This window comes from Schistosoma haematobium, chromosome 7 (assembly GCF_000699445.3).
Source record: "Schistosoma haematobium chromosome 7, whole genome shotgun sequence".
Classification (NCBI taxonomy): Eukaryota; Metazoa; Platyhelminthes; class Trematoda; order Strigeidida; family Schistosomatidae; genus Schistosoma; species Schistosoma haematobium.
This window is the reverse complement of record NC_067202.1, coordinates 3,719,862-3,741,340: the sequence shown is the minus strand read 5'-3', so window position 1 is coordinate 3,741,340 and position 21,479 is coordinate 3,719,862. Positions and strand designations below refer to the sequence as shown.

Sequence of the window (21,479 nt, the reverse complement as noted above, 5' to 3'; positions counted from 1 at the left end):
ATTGCTTTCAGGGCCAAACATTAAGAGGTTTGTGTACCTGTGGTTTACATTTAACCTAAAATTGAATTTAATCTTTGCACGTTTCTGTTCATATGTGAGTTTTCTTTGATATTTATATTTAGTAGAAGTTTGTTGGATTACTGTACAATGTTTCTATGTATCATGCAATGATTTTTCCCTATAGGGAACGACAGGAAATATGCTTACAAACCCGTTAAAACTATTTTGGTCGTTCTCCGATCATTTATCATTACCATCAAAAGCGGAAGTTTTATGTCTTTCCTGGTCTCATAGACCCTGTTTTCAATTTCCAAATAGTGGCTTATTAGCAGGCCTTAATGATGGAAGCTTATTTATGTGGCGATCAGGTGTTACAGGCAATATCACTGAATCAACTCTTCGTTTTCATATCGGAGCTAACTCAACAGATTCAGAATATGGTCTTGACTCTGATCCTGTTCCTAAGAAATCTCTGTCAACAGAAGTACCGAGTAAATGGGAAGTTGTATGGTGTCATCGACTAAACGGTATCGTCTTTTTTCTATTATTCTATTTGTCGTTTTTCATGATCGCAAAAAAACTTGCGTGATGATTTTTATTTTACCAATATTCATACTCAGATTTGACTTGTATGTTTAAACAGTTTATTTTTCAATAATAATAGTAGTAATCCTATCACTTTAATCAAAATACATGACAAATGTTTGTACTAGTCTAATTTTTTACTGTAAGTTTAAGTATGCTTTCTCAACTTTAATGAAAAAGAATTTCTTTAGACATAATGGTCTTACCGACTAAGGACTGAAACTTTGACTTTAAAATTGACGAATGTTCGTTGATATATTTGGCTCCATTTACATCCGTGTGCATATTATTTATTTTCTATTCTACCGATTTGTAATGTAACCATTATATCCGCCTAAATATCAAGCTAAACAACATCACAATTACAAATTAACCGATAATCACCTTGCAATATTTATCATATAAGGTAATTTATACTATGAAAGACTTACAATGCTATGAATGAGACTATAGTTCATTAAGTCACTTGCAACGTCATATAGACAAACGTACTTAACTATAAGAATGTAGCTGTTTTAATCAAAGTTATCTCTCTTTAATCCGTTACTAACAATCTTTTAAGGAACCAAATATATCGATTCACCAATTATTATTGGAAGTGATTATTTTTTGCTGAACTAACTTCTTACCATTATTTAGGGAATCCTAATGATATTTATTCTTCTATATTTTCGAACTAATAGTTGGAATGTTTTGTCTCACTTATCCATAAAACAATAACACGAGTCCCAGCCAACTGGATTTATTTCATCTTCCCTCATCTGAATATCTAGTGTAACTTTTTTGCTTCTCTACAAAAAACGATCTTACTGATATTGTCGTACTGTGACTTGCTTAGTTGCCATTGACCTTGTATTACTATTTAACTGAAAGAAGTGTAGTTTAATCCATTGTATCAATCATGTGTACGTAATTTCTTTTCATACAGGTACTCCTCTGCAGGTTGATTTCAGTCCAGATGGTTCATACTTCGCCACCATTACTAAATATCATGATAAAAGAAGTCAACATAACGATCACCAGTCTGATACTGAAATGCATATATGGTTCCGTGATCCTTTCTCTGATTTGATTCCATCAAAACACAGATATGATGAACAGTTTCGAATGACTGAAAATTGGGAATCTATCTTCTTACCGCATCCTTGTAATGTTTGTTCGTTTAGCTGGCGCCATACCAGCAGATATCTCCCTAGGTAAGCTAATTTAATTGGTCAGTTAAAGCTGGTTTTATCTAACTGTATCATAGTTTAAACATTGCTTACGACTTGGTAGTTATTTCAAAATAAAGAACCACCATTTAACAGTCTGTTTTTTAAAGTCATTAAGGAATAAATAACTAAACTGAGATACTAGCTTAAATCTTGATACCAGAATTATTCTCGCCAAACTAACTTCAGTTAGAAATTCAAATTCGTGAAAAAAGCAGAAATCTCACGATAACCGCAGTGAAATTAGTGACTAACTTACACTTTAAAATCATTTCGTTGACAACTACTAAGTACCTAATTGAAACTCAAAAACACGATTTTGATGATCAAATATTAAGAAAGCGGATAAATTTGTATCAGCCAGATCTTAAATTTACATCGGGTTCTGGATTACAAGTATATTCACCGTTGCTATACATTGGCCAATTTTGTTGACCTGAAGGTAGCATTGGATTTTGTCGATTGAAGATTATGGTAAAGTATATATTCTAGCTATAAAAAATTTCTGTAATGTCACAGTTATGTGATTAATAAGGTGATTTCAACGAACTGTACTTACCTAAAATATTCACTGAAGTGATTTGTCTTCCAATTTTTTTAAAAAAGTATCAATATGTAGTCAAGTTTGTTTAGCTCAAACACTTCTAAAATCTACCTCCCATCTAGCTAGTTATCTTCTACCTAGTCTAGTGCCCTGAAGATACAGTTCTATAGAAAAAAGCAGCTGACACAGTTAAATATCTCTTAACCCCCCTAAACGTACGTCTAAAAGATGTTCAGCATACGTTGTCGTTTGTTGAATTTCATTTTTTTGAAAATTTGAAATAAGTCGCCAAATTCAGTTTTTCATTAATACAGACCAGTTTACTTTTTCTAACTAAATTAATTACGACTTTGAGCGTCTATCGACTTAAAAATTCATCTTGTCTACTGAACAATTTTACAGAAGACTACGTGTTCTATGAAGAATGCTGGTTAGCAGCCTATGCTCCTCCACGAGGGGTAATAGGCGTTAGTAAGTACGTATATGTGTGTTCTGTTCCCAAGGTATACAATTCTGTTTTGTTTTTCTCAGTGGTTGGATAGCAAATGTATTATTAACCGCGAGTGAAGATAATTTATGTCGTGTATGGATTGAAGTTTCAACAAGTCATCCCAATTTATCAAGCACGCACAAAAGTATCAATTCTTTACTGTCTAAATCAATTTCTAAGAATGACCCAGAAATTCCAGTAAGCAGTTTTTACTTACATATATACATTGTATGTAATTTTTTTATGGTTACAGTTTTAATCCATTCATTACTTCTTTTAAAATCATTTTATTTATGCCGAATCTTTTCTACTGTCACTTTTCTAATCTACCATTTGTTTTGATAATTTCATGTCTTTATATTAATGTTATGTGATAATTTAATAGTTGAATTCATGAGTCAATTGAAGCTAGACCACCATGGATAACCTGGAAGCACTGGACGGCTGTTTCATCCTAGTATGGGACTCCTCAGTAGTGCGCACCCACGACCCCACTCCATGAGACTGATAGGTCCTGTGTTTGACTCTCGCGGGGCGGGGTCATGGTTGCGCACTACTGAGGAATCCCATACTAGGATGAAATAGCCGTCCAGTGCTTCCAGGTTTTCCATGGTGGTCTAGTTTCAATTGACTCATGATCTCAACTATTGTGATTACAATTTGTTTATTCATTATGATTGTAGAGTTAAATATACTTGATTGATGTTTTGTAAATATTCTGCTAATTCTATCAGTATTCTCATTTAGTACAAATTTTCTAGTTTTTATAAAAGTTGAGAGATTTAATGTGTTGAGACTAATTAATTCAGAAAATAGAAAAAAATTCTTCACAAATAGAGTACACCTTTATGACATTCATTCGAATTGAGACAAAATAGATGTTCAATGTTATCTGAACATTTTATCGTATTCTAATTGAAATCAGTCAGTATATGTCCTGACTGTTGCTGCTACATTGACATGATAGTTGAGCTTGCCTATCTCGATGAACCAATCGGACTATAATGGCTGAAACAACTGTTTCTCATGGTTCTACCATGCTAGACAGGTTGGTTGAAGAGGGGTAAGACTAAAAGTATCGAACTTAAGGTCTGAGAGCGAAGTCGTACTGCTGACTGTACAGTGGTGTGACGGCAGCAAGGTGTTTCCTTCACAAAACATGCATCGGCAGTGATGCTGTCTTCCCACACGGAGGTGTGGGATTAGAAAATGTCGACCCTAAAAATGCACACCTTATCCCCCGGATTTCCGTCTCTGGAAATAAGGTCCCAACAATTACAGTGCTAACACAAAAAGGTCGTGTGTGACCGGCTTGAAGCGGTTGTCCCTTGGGCACTGCGGTCACTCGCTCTGGTCACTAAGACCAATTTTAACCCAATCTCCTTTTCAGGTAACTCTCTAAGAGCCCTTCCACTGTGTGAGCAACGGTGAAGTGAAAGCCGCCCTCATACCTCTAACAACACTCAAGACTGAGACAGTATATGTTAACCGCTAGAAAGCAGATATAGTGAACCAATAATAATCGTTAAAGGATCAGGACTGTTCCGTAAATAAGTAATGAATAGCGTTAGATGTATGTGCGGAAAATAAAGGTTCTCTTATGGTAGTTATATGAAGATAAATCTAACAGATTGTCTTTGAAATTCAAGTATCGCCAATCAATCAAACATTAATGAATAAACAGTACTGCCAGAGTTTTGTATACATCAGGCTTTTCAGTATTTAATAAAAATCTATTCGATTTATTGTGGTCGATAACAAGAGTGAATTCGAAATAAAATATTATTATCAGAATAGGGTTGTGGAGATTATTAAGTTATTGATTGAGATTCTGAACTGATTGATGTGCCTGGCCCTACGTTGTAGCTGACTGACTGATGTTAGACCACCATTGGAAATCTGAAAGCACTGAACGGCCGTTTCGTCCTATTGTGGGACTCCGCGTTTTGGTAGAGACAGGTATCTACCTCAGACAATAGAAGATGGTCGTACAATTTCGTGGATTGGTTGAGGTTAGACATTAATACCGTTGGTGCCAGCCGGCTCAGTGGTCAAGTAGGTTAAGCGTTCGCGCGCGATACTGAAGGCCCTAGGTTTGAATCCCTTGAGCGGGATCGTGGATGCGCACTGCCGAGGAGTCCCACAATGGAACGAAACGGCCGTCCAGTGCTTCCAGGTTTCCAATGATGGTCTAACATCAGTCGGTTTAAGGTCTCAATCAATAAAATATCATTCGCAGAACAGACGGAATAAAATTCACAGAACTGCGACATCATACAAGAGTTTATTTAACAACTTGTAAAAGAAATTTCTGATGTCTTCTGGTTTCATTCACTGGCATTCAAATGTAACTAGTCATCGTCTTCCAATTCCTCTGAGACTAGTTATAAAATCACCGGATATTTGTCATCATCCTAAGTAGCATGTTATCCAAATGAGACCAAATATTTGAATTCCAATAAATGATAGTCTAGTTTACTAATATTCATTATTTGTAACCCTCCATTTTGAACATAGAAATTTTGTTGCTCAATACCCTCCTAGATATCATCTACTACAGTGAAAGTACGCCTACCTTTAGGTCATCTGACCGATATACCATTCAAAACGAAAATTACAAGTGATCCAGTCAATCAGTTGCATGAATCATCAACGCAATATCTCACTTTAGAACTACCTAATTGTTTTTTAACACATCCAATTTTAAAACATTTTCTAGATTTATGGTAAGTTATTGTTATTTCTCAAACACATGGTTACTCTAAATAAATAGTCAGTTCTATATAGATTTTGTAAGGTGGTTAATCGACAGGAAACCCTAGACATAGATTTCGTGCTGCTTAACATTCGTCAGTATGATGTACCTGTAATGCTGAGGGAACTGATGTGCTTTGAAGGTTTTGATCCCGTATCATCCAGTTACATATCCAGAGACGTCACCACTGAGTCATCCAAACCATTGAGAAACATGTGTCATACATGATATTAGTCAGTACCCAGTGATCAATCAACTGTAAACTTTAGAGTTTATTTACTAAAACCCAGGAATTTGAAAGAAATTTATAAGGTATGATGAATGAATGCTCTTAGGATATTTGAAATTCACTATGTACAAGCAACTTAAGACCTGGCACACATGTCCACCGGTTCAACTTGTCACACCATGTCACCACAGCGCTATAAAATTCTTTGGTGAATCTGAAAATATATTTCTAGGTTTTATCTGTCTACAATGAGCTGTTTCGTGATTTTCTTTTATCCCGTTGTTATTTTAAAACAATCAATTTCTTGATTATTTTGTATTTTTCATCACGAGCTAACCTTAGACAGCTATTGAAAACCAGGAATATCAGGGGACATTGGTCTCAGCCTCATTTCCGTGTGGGTTTGTGAATATGCTCTACTGGGAACACAAAAAGTTGTCTAGTAGTTCTTAGTTTTGATTGGTTATCTAACTAGGATTAGTTTGTGATGCCAACTATAAAATTTAACAATCTCCACAAATCGCTCACTAATTTTTAGTTAACTTAATTATGGACGTGTATATTCGAGGTTTTATTGTGTTGTCGGAATAAGCTCCGATTTGTTAGTTCAAATTGTGTTTGTGCCGTCAAATTTTAATTATGTTCCTTACACAGAATAAATGGAATACGGATAGTAGTGGAATCCAAGATACGCGTTTCATCCTATTTGCAACTTGTCAGCTGGATGTAATTGCATCCCGGAGTTGATGTTCATTCCAGGACTTGAATGCAGTATCATTTCAAATTGAATTGTATTCCTCATAGTTTATATAATAAAGTCATCAGAATACGTAACATAAAGTACTCATCTCAATTTTAGGGTAGATTTTTATCACGAATTGTTCTCAAGGAACCATAGAGAGCTAGATAAATGTTTCGTCCAAGTTTAGGATTTCATATCATCATAGTGTACACGGACGACTTCGTTCAGCATCTTGGTAAAAACTTTCAAACAGGCCTTATAACCAGCACAAAACACTTATCTAGTAGTCTATGTTTTTCTGTAATCAACCAGCCAAAATTAATCCATGATAAACTCAATTGCACAATTTAGTTAAGCTTCAAAACTAACCGACCAACTAACTAAACTTGATCTGAATTCGTAATAAGTGACTATAGATTACACAATATGATTTATGTCTCATTTTTCCCAATGTTACTTATATGTACATTTTTATTACTAAAACATGATATAATCAAGGTTGACTGATCCTTTGTCAAACATTGAAGTGGATTATGGATCACAATTATCATCGTCTACAATAAAAATAGATGATAAAAAGTTTAACTATACACAAAATACATTTCCACAATTTGTGTTTACCACATCTTTACCATTGGATTCTTTCCCGGAATTATGTAATCTCTCTTCTCCAAATGAGTAAGTTTTTAATCATTATTTTTATATATATCAGCTGTAGTGATTTAAAATCAATTGTGTTGTAGTTTTAGTGTTGATTAGTGAACTAATCAGATTAACTTGATAGAAGAACTATAATTCATGGACGAAGCAATCAGATTTAAGGTAGAACCTCTTGGGTTTTTACACGAAATTCATCTAAATGGCTTTATTTATTTATTTGAACACATAAATATTGATACAAAGGGTCAACGAATACATATGCGCCATACAAGTCACTTGATTTTTGTTTGAGCTGTGATACTGTCCGGGTGCCCAAACCGAAGTAGGTGGCTTTCTTAGGGGGCCACTCCCAGAGCCTTCGAATTAAAGGTCTGATCCACAAGACAGTGGAGCAGTGCTAGGAGATGTTTCCTTAGGATCCTGGGTCCCATGTACACTACTAGTTTGGAATCAGGAATTTCCAACTGCCCTAGGTGAAATCTCCGTGTCCACCAACTCGGGTAAAGCGCCGGGCACTCGCTTTTCGTCCTCTCAATTTCGTAAACAGCACCCGTGGTGCGAGAGGACAGTGGGTGTATACGAGTGGTTATGTGAGAGCATTTCGAGAGGGAGAACTGATTCTCCTCATCCTCGGCCTTATCAGGGCATTTGGGGGCCAAATAACGTCCTAGCATTCTAGTTGATGTCATTTTGTGATGAGAATCCTAATTTTAATTTCAAGAAAGCTCATTTCTAATACTAGATCTCACTAAATCAGACTTGGGTTTCTCAAGGTCACTTCAACACTACCACCTAAAGGTTGCCCGTAAATTACGGTCTCACCAACTCGAATTTACTACTTTAATTGAAAAATATTCAAAAGTTAACTGGATTAAATTCAACGAAATAAATAAATTTCATGTTCATTAAGGAAATCAATCAATCACATAATTATGGTTTTAGATTCATGTAAGTAGTAAATATTAACCAGTCCGATTCATAGGTCTACATCTTACAATGGCTAACATTATTCGCTTGTGAAAAAATATCTGCCGAATTGTTTTTCTTTGGATACAAATGGTTAAAAAAGCAGGAGTTTGAAGCTAATTAGAGTGTAAAACTTGTGACAACATTTCTTTTGCCTTAGCTTTATTGTCTTCATTTTAAATATATAAGAAATGATAGTTACATATGAACCTCTGGTTTCCAACATACAATGATCCCATATTCTCCGTAGTAGGATGAAAAGAAAATTGTCATATATATAAGAAGAGAATAACAAAATAGTCAGTGATTGAAATGGCTTCACAGGTCGGTAGGCATGCTTTACTTTAGAAGTCAGCTTTGGAGTCTTTTATTTCATTCCCTTTTTTTTCTTGTTTATCCACAACTTATACTATTTTAATACGCTATAATTTTATGATAGTTCACAAGTTGGTCGACTTGTTGTTCATTGGTTCAATAATAAAGAATATCGTTTGAGTACACAATTGGAATCGTTTTTGAAGGATACAATATCACGAATTTTGGCTATCCCAACTCATATTGGTATGTGTCTAGTCATATTCACTTTTGTTTTCTATCATTAATGTTATAAAGTGTAACTCAATATTCAAGTTAACAAGTTCCATGTAACTAATTTATTTGAGCTATATTTACTGTTTTGGGTTGATGTTATTGATAGTGTATTTTATAGAATGACCTTTAATGACCTTGAGGTGGTAGTCAATTACAGTAGAGGTGCCGTAAATGAATAATTTATCACATAAAGACCCGATTAAACTTAGAGTTGAGAGTGAAATTATGAGTCTAGAGCCAGACGTTTTGATAGAGACTACTTGGTGGGGGTCCGCGTGACTATCGTAACCAATAGTTGGTGACTCTGGGTGACATGGCTTGGAATCGATCACAATGGCGTTGGTGTATACACTCTTTGTCTTCCCTTAAACCGTGAGATTAAATTTGCTTTATATCTTTTCTTTTTCTACGAAATAACTTGTTCTTCCTGTATTTTATCCTTATAAACAATCTTTCTTTTAGATATTACTATCATTGAAGTAACTACTATGAATTTGGTGTTGATGTTGTTGTGCTAATGAGGTGTGTTAACTTGGACCGATGTATCTGTGTGCCTGATCCTACGTTGTAGCTGGCTTGTTATTAAGTTGGTAGATTTTACATGTCTACTAAATCACCAACTCATAAATAAAAAAGCGTTTGTATGAATCCAGTACAAATATCAAAGTTTGTCTTCATAATGACTTCAAATCAGCTTAGAAATATACGAAAAACCAGTAGGCATTGAACATTTGTGTTCTGTCATGAGATTGGTTCATTTGGGCCTACAATTATTTTTAACAACGATTGGTCTATATATTCTCTTAACATGAAGAAGAACCAATACGAACTCGCTAATAATATGGCAACTGACACACGTAACTCATCAACAACAATTCACAAATAATGGAACCGAAGAACATGATAGGAGTGCAGAAAAAAGACTAAAGGGGAACAACTCCGTACATACGACAACAAAACATGACCTTGGAACATGGAAAAATTAGCAAACTAAAATTAATGACAACTAATCACGAAACAACAAAAGTCATGAAGAAATATAAATCAGAAAAGATATACTACTGTTACCGTTAATGGAAAGAACTGTTGATTTCGACCATATAATGAAGATAATATTCACTTGGTGTTATAAAGTCAAGAAATGACCGGAACTGGCAATCTGACGTGTATATATTGAAGTATTGAACGTATGGTTTTCACATTTGATGAAAGAACTCTGTAGTTTTGTATCAAAATACAGTCGGTTGTCACCCACTTGTGTTCCCGCTGGTAACCGGCAGTCAGAGAACGGGAATTTCTGCGAACGCCGTTTCGGGGCCAGCAGAGGAGGCACTAGTTGGGGCAGTCTGGTACGGGAAGGCGACGTCGAGTGGAGTGTTCTGACAAGGTGGTGTTGACTGTAACGGTTGCTGCCGACGGAGAAGAGTGGTGAAGCGTGCGGCTGCTGGGCGGACATCGGATGTAGATGGCTCGACAGGCCGACGTTGCCACGGTGGTCAACGCGCCGATGGACTCGACATCCTAACGGGGAGCGTGACAATGTTGTTACTAAATTTAGCATACTTTCCGAAAGTTTCAAGATATAAAGTTTATCCATAAACCCATAAATACCATTGTTTTGTGTACATTATCTAACCTTGAAGTGAAACCTCTTTCCTTCAATTGCATTTTATCGTTCAGAGCTCAAAGGTGAGGGAATTAAGTAACGACTAGCGGGCGTCCGAGCGCCAGACAAAGTGAAATCAAATCCTTTACTTATTAATTTTAACTATATTCTTTTTGCAAATTTATTATGCATTTTAGCACTTGATAATACATCCAATATCAATAACAGTAATAATAATTTCATGACTCCAGAATTGTTAGATCAAATAGCTTTGATGGATCAGACTGTTTTTCGATTATTAAGTGAATTACAACATGCCCCGGATGTCGCATTTGCAATACATCCTCTTGATGGAAGCCTTATTGTTTGGTAAGTGAGTTGCGTTTTGTTTTCCACTTTTCTTTGTGAGAAGAAATAACATACTCCAGTTATAAGGGTTTGGATTTTCTCGTTATGATCGTTAAATACTAAAATTAATCAGTCTCTGTTTACGTCACATGAATATCTTGAGCGAAATACTTTGTTATTGCTGTTAGTCGCAAGCATTTTTTAACCAGATTTAGATGTTGGTTAGCATCAATTTCCAGGGTGAACATCAACATTGTAGTGCTTGTACATCCGGTTGATGAATCCCAAGTGAAGTAAAACGCTCATTGTGGATTCAACCGCTAACCACTATCCAACTCTGGTTAAAAATATCGTACTATTAACTGATTTTTAAATAATTATTTTTAGTATTTTATATGTCTTAATGTCTCGAATCTTCTTGTCTTTGGATATATATATATTGTTGCTTACATTCATAGGTTGTCTAGTTTAAATTAATTTTCTAACATTCTTTAATAGGTTTTTAAATATTGTTCATTTGACAGTTACGTGTCGTTTTAACTGAATATAACTTCATTACTAAAAAAACATTCATTTCAGAAAATTTATTATGTGTAGTGTTATTTTGGTGACCAACGATTGACCGTGATGTAGTGGAGTTTGAAAAAAAAAGATTGTGCCACTTGAAGGAGTATCAAATTATCTCGTCAAACAATGCGTCATTAGTATCAATGAGGACCGAACGATCGGCATCGTTATTATGGGGCTACTTCATAAATCGAAAACAGATAACTGTTATGCCCTGTTGACAATAAAATAATTCACTAAATGATGTAAGGCTTTGGCCAACCCACAACAAGATGCGTGTATTGTTGCATGTACACTCGTTGATAATTTTGTGCCTTGATACAGCACCCTAGACGAAGAAGCCACATGAGGGATTCATTTTCTAACCTTGGTCACTGGTTGTAGATGTTAGATAACATGGTTCAGGGTTGACCGAATTTCTTTATATTCTTCTCATTTATGAGGGTTTTCCAATTTCCCTAGGTGGACTCTCCATGTCCACCAACCCGGTTAAGGCGTCAGAGTTTCGCTTTTCATCCTCTCAATTTCGTAAACAATACCCGTGGTGCAAGAAGGCAGTGAGTCGAACTTCCCTGGCAAGGGCTATATACGCGTGGCCATGTGAAAGCATTTCAAGAGGGCGAGCTGAATCTCCCCACTCTCGGCCGTACCAAGGGATTTGGTAGAGAATATATACAGTGACAACTTGAACCAATGCACATTTATATCATGTTCTATACTGATTATGATTATTGACTAACATTTTAAAAAGATCTTTTTTTTCCTCATAAAAAATATCCCATTTAGGTATATACATGGTTTGGATTTATCTATTCCTAATCCAGAAGGTATACGAACTCATAAAGTAATTATTCCATACGAATCATCATTTAATCGTGATCATAAATTTGGATATGAATCTTCATTTATAATTACACCTAATATAAATAATCGTTTAACACAAGTTACATGTAGTATAAGATCACGTTTACATCAAGTTATTCCATTCGATGCAGCTCATTCATTAACATCAAAATTATTTACTTATTTAACAACAGATAATTCTAAAAATTTTATGAATTATTTTCATAATGAAAATATAATGAATCAACAAAAATTACAAAATTTATCCGATACTACTGAAATCACTAATAAGTATTTAATAACAATTAATTATCAAGATTATTTAAATATATTTTGTCATTTATTCTTATTACAATATACAATTAGACAATGTTTATTAAAATGGTCAAAAATTTCTATGAAACTTATGAATAGTAATAATAATAATAGTGATAGTAGTAATCAGAAAAATACATTGAAGCAATTGAAACAGACAGTATTAAAACCGATTTTATCTTCTTTGGCTCAAGTAAGTTAATTTGACTTTTATTTTTACTTTACTTTTACTTTCTAAGCACCTCTAAGTTGTATCTCTTCATTACTGTAGCAATTTGGAAGACTCTTTCAGTCTCTCACATTGTATGAGCATTCCATATACTTAAATTAATGGTTGCTCTGGTTGTTAGAAGGGGCATCAGGGTATCGTGACTTCCGAAGGAAATTGGCTTTCACCATAAGGTGTTATAACTCTTCTAAATGAAGACCTTCTAACTCCTAGGGTAGAGTTTAAATGCTTTGGATCATTTTTTCTGGTTGGCGTTTTTTTAACGAGTTAGTTTTCTACGGGATGGGGTCGCTAATCCCATGTCCAACCTTCCTCGTCGATCCGGGCTTGGGACCTACAGTAGTCCCAGAGGGGCTCCAGGTGGAGCTTTACTTTACTGTTACGCTACAATTATCGCATATATTGTACTTTATCAGTGTAGTAAAGGTTTGGAATTATCTCGTTGTTTGACACGGAGGATTTGATTTAAAAATCTTGGATGGTACTACTGTTAACTATAATCCATCTATCCTAAGATCTCTTCTGATATAATAACTGTATCATGAGCAACCTACACATGATGAACATATCCCAACAAAAACTGATTGAAATTCAGTCCCAAATATCGACAATAGGTATTTCAAATTCTCAATAATAATAGTGATACTAACTTCATACACGTTCAAAAAGTTTGTTGAAGCTACCCAAACTCAGTAGCTCAATTGACAGTGCATTGGCTTTCAAAACAAACATGTCGCAGTTCGGATCCCAATCGTCTACATTTCCCTACTGTTGATTGTTTGTTTAATTTACTCTTTGATATTAAATCTTGAGAGTAATTAATATATCATAGTTTCTTTGTGTATTGTTTTTTTACTGTTCTCATGTTTATCAATTTCCAATATCTTAATTTGTGTTAGGTTTTACTGTGTTTCTTATTAGTTCACTGCAAGTAATCCGCCAAACCAAAACGTGGCATCAATGCTTGAAATCACTAACTTCTGGTGTGAGCCATGTTGGTAGATGCAGACTACTTGGTTAGAGTCCGTGTGACTATCGTAACCGATGGTTGGAGACTCTGTGTGACATGGTTCAGAATCGATCACAACGGTGTAGGTGTATACAACACTCTCTGTCTGTCCTTGAACTATGAGATTAAAATCGCTTCATATCTTTCTTCCTATGAATTAATCATTTCTTCCTGTACTATATCCTTATATGCAATCAGTCAGTCAGCTACAACGTAGGACCAGGCACATATATGCATCGGTCCAAGTTGCCATACCTCATTAACACAACAACATAGACACCGAATTCATAAAAGTAGTCAATTCAGAGGTGGTAATATATAAAATAAAGATTGTATATTGGGATATTGTACACGAAGAATGAATTAGTTCGTAGAAAGAAGGATATGAAGCGATTTTAATCTCATAGTTTAAGGGAAGACAGAGAGTGTATACATCGATGCCATTGTGATCGATTCCGAACCATGTCACCCATAGTCTCCAACCATTGGTTACCATAGTCACGCGGACCCCAAACAAGTAATCTGCATCTACCAACATGGCTCACACCAGAAGTTAGTGACTTCAAACACTGATGTCGCGTTTTGGTTTGGCCGCCCCTAACTTTCTTCAAACTATTTCCAACACCGGTTAGCATTGCACGTCGTGGTAATCGGTGTTCAGGCATACTCATTGACTTAACTACTCCTATGAATCCGGTGTTCATCTTGCTGTGCTAATGCGGTATAACAACTTGAACCGATGTATCTGTGTGCCTGATCCCACGTTGTAGCTGACTGACTGACTTCAGTTTACTTCTTCATTCTTTTTTCGTCTTTTATTAAGTTTTCTTTTTTCTCCGTTTCGATTAAATGATACTTCTGTAAATTATCTTTTTGCTAAATGAATTGCTTATTCATCGTTGATTTCATTCTTTGTATTTATTTTATCTTTTTCATTTTACCAGATTCATTTGAATTCAACAACTTTTCAAGCACGAACTCAAAATTCCTCACATGTAGCTATGATCACTATGCATACTAATGGTTCATTACGTTATTGGCGTATCGATGTATCAGAGAGTAGTCAGTAAGTTTATTTATTTAAACACACAAACATTGGTGCAAGGAGTCACCAAATAGATATGCGCCACATAAATTATTTGATTTATGTGTATGCTAAGAGCAGGTGGTTTTCTTAGGGAGCCACAACCCGAGCCTTTAACCTAAAGGTCTGATCCACAAGGCACTGGAGCAGTGTAAGGAGATACAGTCCCATGGTAGCTGGTGATCAATGATTGGTTCATACTCCATTTATTCCCTCAGGATACTGGAGCCCATGTGCACCATTAGTTTGGAACCAGGATTTTCCAACTCCTCTAGGTAGATCCTCCATATCCACTAACCCGGTTATAGCGCCAGACAATCGCTTTTCGTCCTCCTTATTTCGTAAACAACAGTAATGCCACTAGAAAGCAGTGAGTAGGACTTCCCTGGCAGTGGCTGTATACGAGTAGTCATGTGACAGCATTTTGAGAGGGAGAGCTGACTCTCCCCATCATCGGCCGTACCAGGGCATTTGGGGGCATACTTTTTGATAAATATAGAATCATGTATGCGAATTTTTTTCTCATATGGAACTTGGTGGTTTTGTGTAACCTGAATTTTTAGTATTTATTTTTCAAGCTGATGCTTAAACCATATGCTTTCCGATGCATACTCTGAGTTAATGATTCCTGATGATCATTCGTAATTGATCAATTTCAATCCTAAATACCAATAAGGAGGAAATACAAACTATAATAAATAACATTTTGATTATTATTTCATAACATTGATCATTTTGTTAAGCCATATCAACGTTGAAATGTAATAATTCATCATAGTCACAGTTAGAAACGCTACGAATAAGCTAGTCGGGTTGTAACTGATTGAATGACTCAGGCTCAAATATGTGGGGGGACATATTTATATTGGTGTTTCAAAAGTCATGAATTAGTGATTGATATCTATGATGTCATCTCATACACTAGTTGTTAAAGCCTGTTCTGTATTTACCGAGATGCATAACCTTAGGAAAAATATTTTTGTATGATATACCATACTATTTATATTACATAACCTAGTTTTCATTCAGAGCCGATATTGAATCATCAAAAAACAGTTATCATTGGAACAATTATTCCGACCTATATATGGGGCTTGTTCTGGTATTCGTACATCATATAATTTACGTCCAAGCTGTTATATCTCAGTGTACAAAATATCCTCATGTCAAAATATACCAGCCTTTATAGTCCTGCATAATATCTAATTTATGCCATAATATAATCAAGCAGAAAATAACAATGAAATTACACTACTTCACTACATTTACGTAGTATAATGAAATGCCTCCAAAAGCCCTGGTAGGGCCAAGAGTGGGGAGTGTCCGCTCTCCTCGAAATGCTCTCACATGACCACGCGTATATAGCCTCTGTCAGGGACGTCTAACTCACTGCCTTCTCGTGGCACTACTGTTGTTTACGAACTTGAGAGGACGAAAAGCGAATGTCCGGCGCTATAACCAGGTTGGTGGACACGGAGAGTCCACCTAGGGGAGTTGGAAAACCCTGATTCCAAACCAATGGTGCACATGGGCTCCAGTATCCTAAAGGAACAAATGACGTATGAACCAGTCGTTGGTCATCGACTACCATGAGACTGCATCTCCTTACGATGCTCCACTGCCTTGTGGATCAGACCTTCAGGTCGAAGGCTCTGGGTGTGGCCCTCTAAGAAAGCCACCTGCTCCGGTTTGGGTACCCGAACAGTATCACAGCCCTCACATATATCAAATGAGATTTGTGTGGCCCATATGTATTTGGTGCCTCCTTGTACCAATATCTATGTGTTAAAATAAATAATAGTATAATGAAGTATCATCTTTAGAGTCTGTTTATAGAATAGAATAAATCTTTTAGTTCACTGATAGAAGAATATGAGTTAGGTAGTAGTCCACGAGTATTTCTCCTACAAATACTACTGTATAGCTTTATTAAGTAATGTTGCACAAAAAATATTCTCATCTCTGAACTGTTTTTCTTTCAACCACGTTTTAGTGATAAGAATTATATATAATCTTTCTTTTTTCTTCCAAAATTCATCTTAATTAGTTATCAATGGATTGTCGGTGTATCTAGTTGTGCACGTTTAAGTGGACATCGATTTCATACAAACATTATCGTACCACATCCAATATTACCTCTCGCTTTGAGCACATCACATTATGAGCATAAATTGGAAAAATTACCAAATAATGAATCCACCATAACAACAACAACATCACCATATAATTCAATTAATAAAGACAATAAGAAAATTACTAATTATAGTGAAATAATTTTATGGTATGTTTCATCAGTTGGTCCACTTACCACCGGTTACACATCATCTTTACTGTCAAATTATCAATTTCGCTGTTCACAACATGCTACCAATAATAATAATACTGATTCGGAATTATATAACAATCAATTTACTACAACTGATATTAAAGGACCAGGTAATATATCATCAAATGGTGGGATTTCAGAAGTGGCTCGATTAATCTTCTCCAATATATCATCGAATACATCTTTAACATTTAAATATATTGCATGGTTCCCATGTCAGGTGACAACAACTGCTACATCATATCCCGTTGCATTGTTTGTTGCCTCTTTAGATGGTAATCACGATAATAATAGTCATACTAATAATAAGAATGAGCAAAACAATGATCGACTTGGACTATTTTTAACATTTTCTAAATTTAAACAAATTAATAATAAATCTGTATTAGATGAGAAGATTAAACAAGATCAACAGAATCATTTATTGCATAGTTCATTGAATTCTGATACATTGGGATGTATTATTCAATTAAATTATAAATTACCATATTCTAGTCAAATTGAAAATTATGTAAGTTTTTATTTGATTTCTATTAAATGTTATATTTTATTTATTTATTTCAATAGTTGAGATCATGAGTCAATTGAAGCTAGACCATCATGTGAAACCTGGAAGTACTGGAAGACCGTTTCGTCTTATTGTGGGACTCCTCAATTGTGCGCATCCACGATCCCGCCCCGCGAGATTCGAACTTAAGGCCTATCTGTCTCCCACGCAGATGCTTAACCTTATTTATTTATTTTAACAACTCGTTAACATTGAAAATTAGGGATGATTTGAATTGAATTTCTGTTAGTGGATGGGGAAGTGGTCCAATATTTTTCACGAAGTATTAAATAATTCACAGACTAGACAAGAATGCATGTCCCCCAAATGCCCTGGTACGGCCGAGAGGGGGAGAGCTAACTCTACATCTCCAAATGCTCTCACATGGCCACGTGCAAACAATCACTGTCAGGGAAGTCCTACTCACCGCCTTCTCGCGGCGGGGGTGTTGTTTACGGAATTGAGAGGACAAAAAGCGAATATCCGGGTTGGGTTTCGAACTCCCCTAGGCGGGAGTTGGAAAATCCTGACTCTATACCAATGGTGCACATGTTCTCCAGTATCCTGAAAAAGCAAATGTCATATGAACCAATTATCGGCCACCATCTGCCATGAGATTGCATTTCCTGACGTTGCTCCACTGCCTTGTAAATTAGACTTCTAAATCAAACGCTCGGAGAGTGACCTTTTAGTAAAACTACGTACTTCTGTTTGAGTGCCCGGGTGGTCTCCCGCTCTACGCAAATCTGATGGAAACTACTTTTTGTGGTACATATATATTTGTTGCCTCCTTGTGACAATGTTTATATGTTTAAATGAAATATATGGACTGGATGAAAAATATTCTTTTCAGTAACTTTAGGTCGAAGACTCCGGGTGTGCCCCCGTAAGAAAACCACTGGCTTCGGTCTGGGCACCCGAACAGTATCACAGCCCACATACAAATCAAGTGACTTGTGTGGTGCATATCTATTCGGTGCCCCTTTGTTGATTGTGTAATTAAACAAATTGTGACACACCTTTTTAATGAATACCTTTTATACATATGATTTCAAGCTTATAATACCGTCCACTTATCTAAATCAAAGTGCAGATACTGTGATATCCAATTCAATGGGTAATAGTATACATTACCATAATGTTCCAGTGATTGTTAGTTAGTTATGAATGTGCCCGATTCGAACTGTTGTCTGAGTTATTTTCCAAGATGTTTTCTTTTCATTAATATGTCGTTCATATTTGTTGTTCATCGACTTATTTTTATAAAAAATTATGAATTAGTTTATCAGAGAGCCATCGAAGATTATGGAGCGAACCGAACAGCTCCTTTGTTGTCATATTTAGGACACTTTATGTTAGCGGAACATAGATTGGATTAAAGCATGCTCAATGCACGACTGCGTTGGTGCACGCTGATTGGCTAATTATTATCCAATCAGCCCCAGGCGATACTTGGAGAACACTATATAATTGTGTCATAGGTGCACAATTCCAAGGCATCATACTCTAGGAGATAACCTAAGGTCCGAAGGCGAAGTCGTACTGCTGACTGTACAGTGGTGTGACAGCAGTAAGGTGTTTCCTTCAGACAACCAGCATGACAGCGATGCTGCCTTCCCACAAAGAGGGTTAGGGTTAGAAAAGGTCGACCCTAAAAATACACACCTCGCCTTATCTCACGGATATCCGTCTCCGGCGGTAAGGTCTCAACAAGTACGGAGCTAACACAAAAATTACCCATAAAAAGGTCGTGTGTGACCGATTTCAAGCAGTTGTCCCTTGAACACTGCGGTCACGCTCTCAGGTCAGTAAGACCACCTCTAATCCAATTTCCTTTTCAGGCACCTCCAGAGGAGAAAACAACTCCTTGGTTTCTAGTGGTCCATCTATTAGTTAATTTCAATATGTGATGTATATCACTTACATATTTAATTAATCTCTATAATCTCTTCAACTAATCTGCTAATATTATTATTGTTATTACTATTATTATAGAAAAATTTCAATGCCGAAACATTAATATTACATGTATTTCCCAGTGAATTAATTATGTCCAAATCAGAGAGTTGCAAACCAATAAATACTGTTTTAACTAATCCTACTGATCAAATGGAAAGTTTTACTAAATCAGATATGAATTCTTTATCAACGTTTTTGATTGTTCGTATGACACGTTATAATTCACGGGATGAAACAGCCAACTCTCCTGTTATTCTAACTTCATGTAATGAGGTATGTGTTTTCATGTTTCTATATAATATGGTGTAAAAACCTTGGTACAATGAGTTTTTTTCTGTAAAGTATTCAATAAGTAGCCTGAAATAAATAAATAAAGAGTTTATTTAGTCAATTAATGCCCTTAGGAAATTCTAGGAGGTTATATATTTATATATCATCTAGTGCAGCTGTGGTTCAATGGTTAAGGCATTCGATTTCCAGCCATATAGTATACCCTTGTGGGTCAGGGTAATTTTACATTGGTTTTAAGGAGAACCAGACACCATCCGGACTTTCACGTAAAAGCCCAAACAGTACAACTCAACCCCGTTTAGCAGAGAAACAAACAACTGACTCCACGAGAACAAAAGGCTTTAAAAAGGATTTCCAGCCAATAAGTTTCAGGTTCAAACCTCCAGCTCGTTTACGCCGATTCTGACAACCGAATAGTATCACTAGTCCTCATATATATAGTATGGCTTTAACACAGATAAACTAATCTCAACCTCATAGATGAGGTAGTAAATCAGATAGAAACATATCTATTAACGAACCGCTTAGTTGAACTCATTAATAATACGCTATTATAAGTAATGAATGTAAATGTCCAGAATTTATGCTTCATTTGTGATTACAAAATTACAGAGTTACTTGATAAAATAGAAAAACCATATAATAAATCGTTAATTTGCAAATTATCAATCCATCATATCAAACCGGACTGTTGCTGTTGCAATCATCAATTCAATGTCTCACATTTCATTGTTCATGCGTTTTCTTACAAATTGCATTGTGTTCCCGCTCTTCTTTTCTTGATCTTCCCCCATCTTCTGCTGCCAGACATTACGTTTTTAACTCGCGTCATATACTGCTTATATCAATATAAGTAGCACACACCACACTCGTCCCCCCTTTTAATAAGTTGTCGTCGTAGTCTTTCTGATCGCCGTACCGTTGTCTTCTTTGGTGCTTTTCGTGACTCCCACCCATGATGATCTTGAAACCATCTCTACAGTTGACTAGCATTTACGCGCTTCTGCTTGTCTTCTCTCCGGATCGTGTAAACCGAGCCGTTTCTCCGTGATAACGTACGGTCCTTCCCACTTTGGGATCAGCTTTCCTGACCCTGCTCCCCCTGCTATGTTACCTTTTCGTTCTCTACATTTTACTAGATCCCCTACTACAAAAGGTTTCAACGTTCTCCTCTGTTGTTCCGCCTTCTTTATGTCTGATATTTGTTTCTTTTCCACGTTCCTTATTGCCTCCCTCCTCTCTTTTCTTAGCCTTGTTGTCGTCCACTTCTGTTGTTGTGGCCAGGTCTTATTATGCATTGGAAGTCGTGGCTGTCTGCCATACATGAGTAAGAAAGGTGACTTCTTGGTTGTTCCTTGTGTGGAGGAACGATGTGCCAGAAAAATCAATGGTAACTCTTTCTCCCAATTTCCTCCTTTAGATGCTAATCATTCCTTCAACGTCCGGTTGTTTCTCTCTGAAGCCCGTTTGTCTGAGAAAGATAAGGTGTAGTTCGTATTCTTTTGATGCCAAACTGCTCTAGACGGGCTCTAAACTCGTCACTTTCAAAACAGGGACCCTGGTCAGTTAATATCATCTTCGG

At 36.1% G+C, this 21,479-nt stretch overlaps 1 protein-coding gene across 2 annotated transcripts in view; it reads left to right on the top strand.

The window, feature by feature from the left end:
* The window catches only part of DMXL1_1 (DmX-like protein 1), a 122,525-nt gene that overhangs the window by 1,561 nt on the left and 99,485 nt on the right, over positions 1 to 21,479 (top strand). The window contains exons 4-14 of one of the 2 annotated variants that reach the window (XM_051217826.1): positions 185 to 527; positions 1,514 to 1,781; positions 2,872 to 3,028; positions 5,375 to 5,556; positions 7,055 to 7,234; positions 8,622 to 8,743; positions 10,577 to 10,748; positions 12,081 to 12,645; positions 14,635 to 14,756; positions 16,822 to 17,611; positions 19,643 to 19,879. In XM_051217826.1, coding sequence (XP_051064253.1) covers positions 185 to 527; positions 1,514 to 1,781; positions 2,872 to 3,028; positions 5,375 to 5,556; positions 7,055 to 7,234; positions 8,622 to 8,743; positions 10,577 to 10,748; positions 12,081 to 12,645; positions 14,635 to 14,756; positions 16,822 to 17,611; positions 19,643 to 19,879 — 3,138 coding nt within the window. Of the gene's footprint in view, positions 1 to 184; positions 528 to 709; positions 1,782 to 2,871; positions 3,029 to 5,374; positions 10,749 to 12,080; positions 12,646 to 14,634; positions 14,757 to 16,821; positions 17,612 to 19,642; positions 19,880 to 21,479 lie in introns of those variants that run through there. The other variant, XM_051217825.1, reaches the window with a different exon arrangement.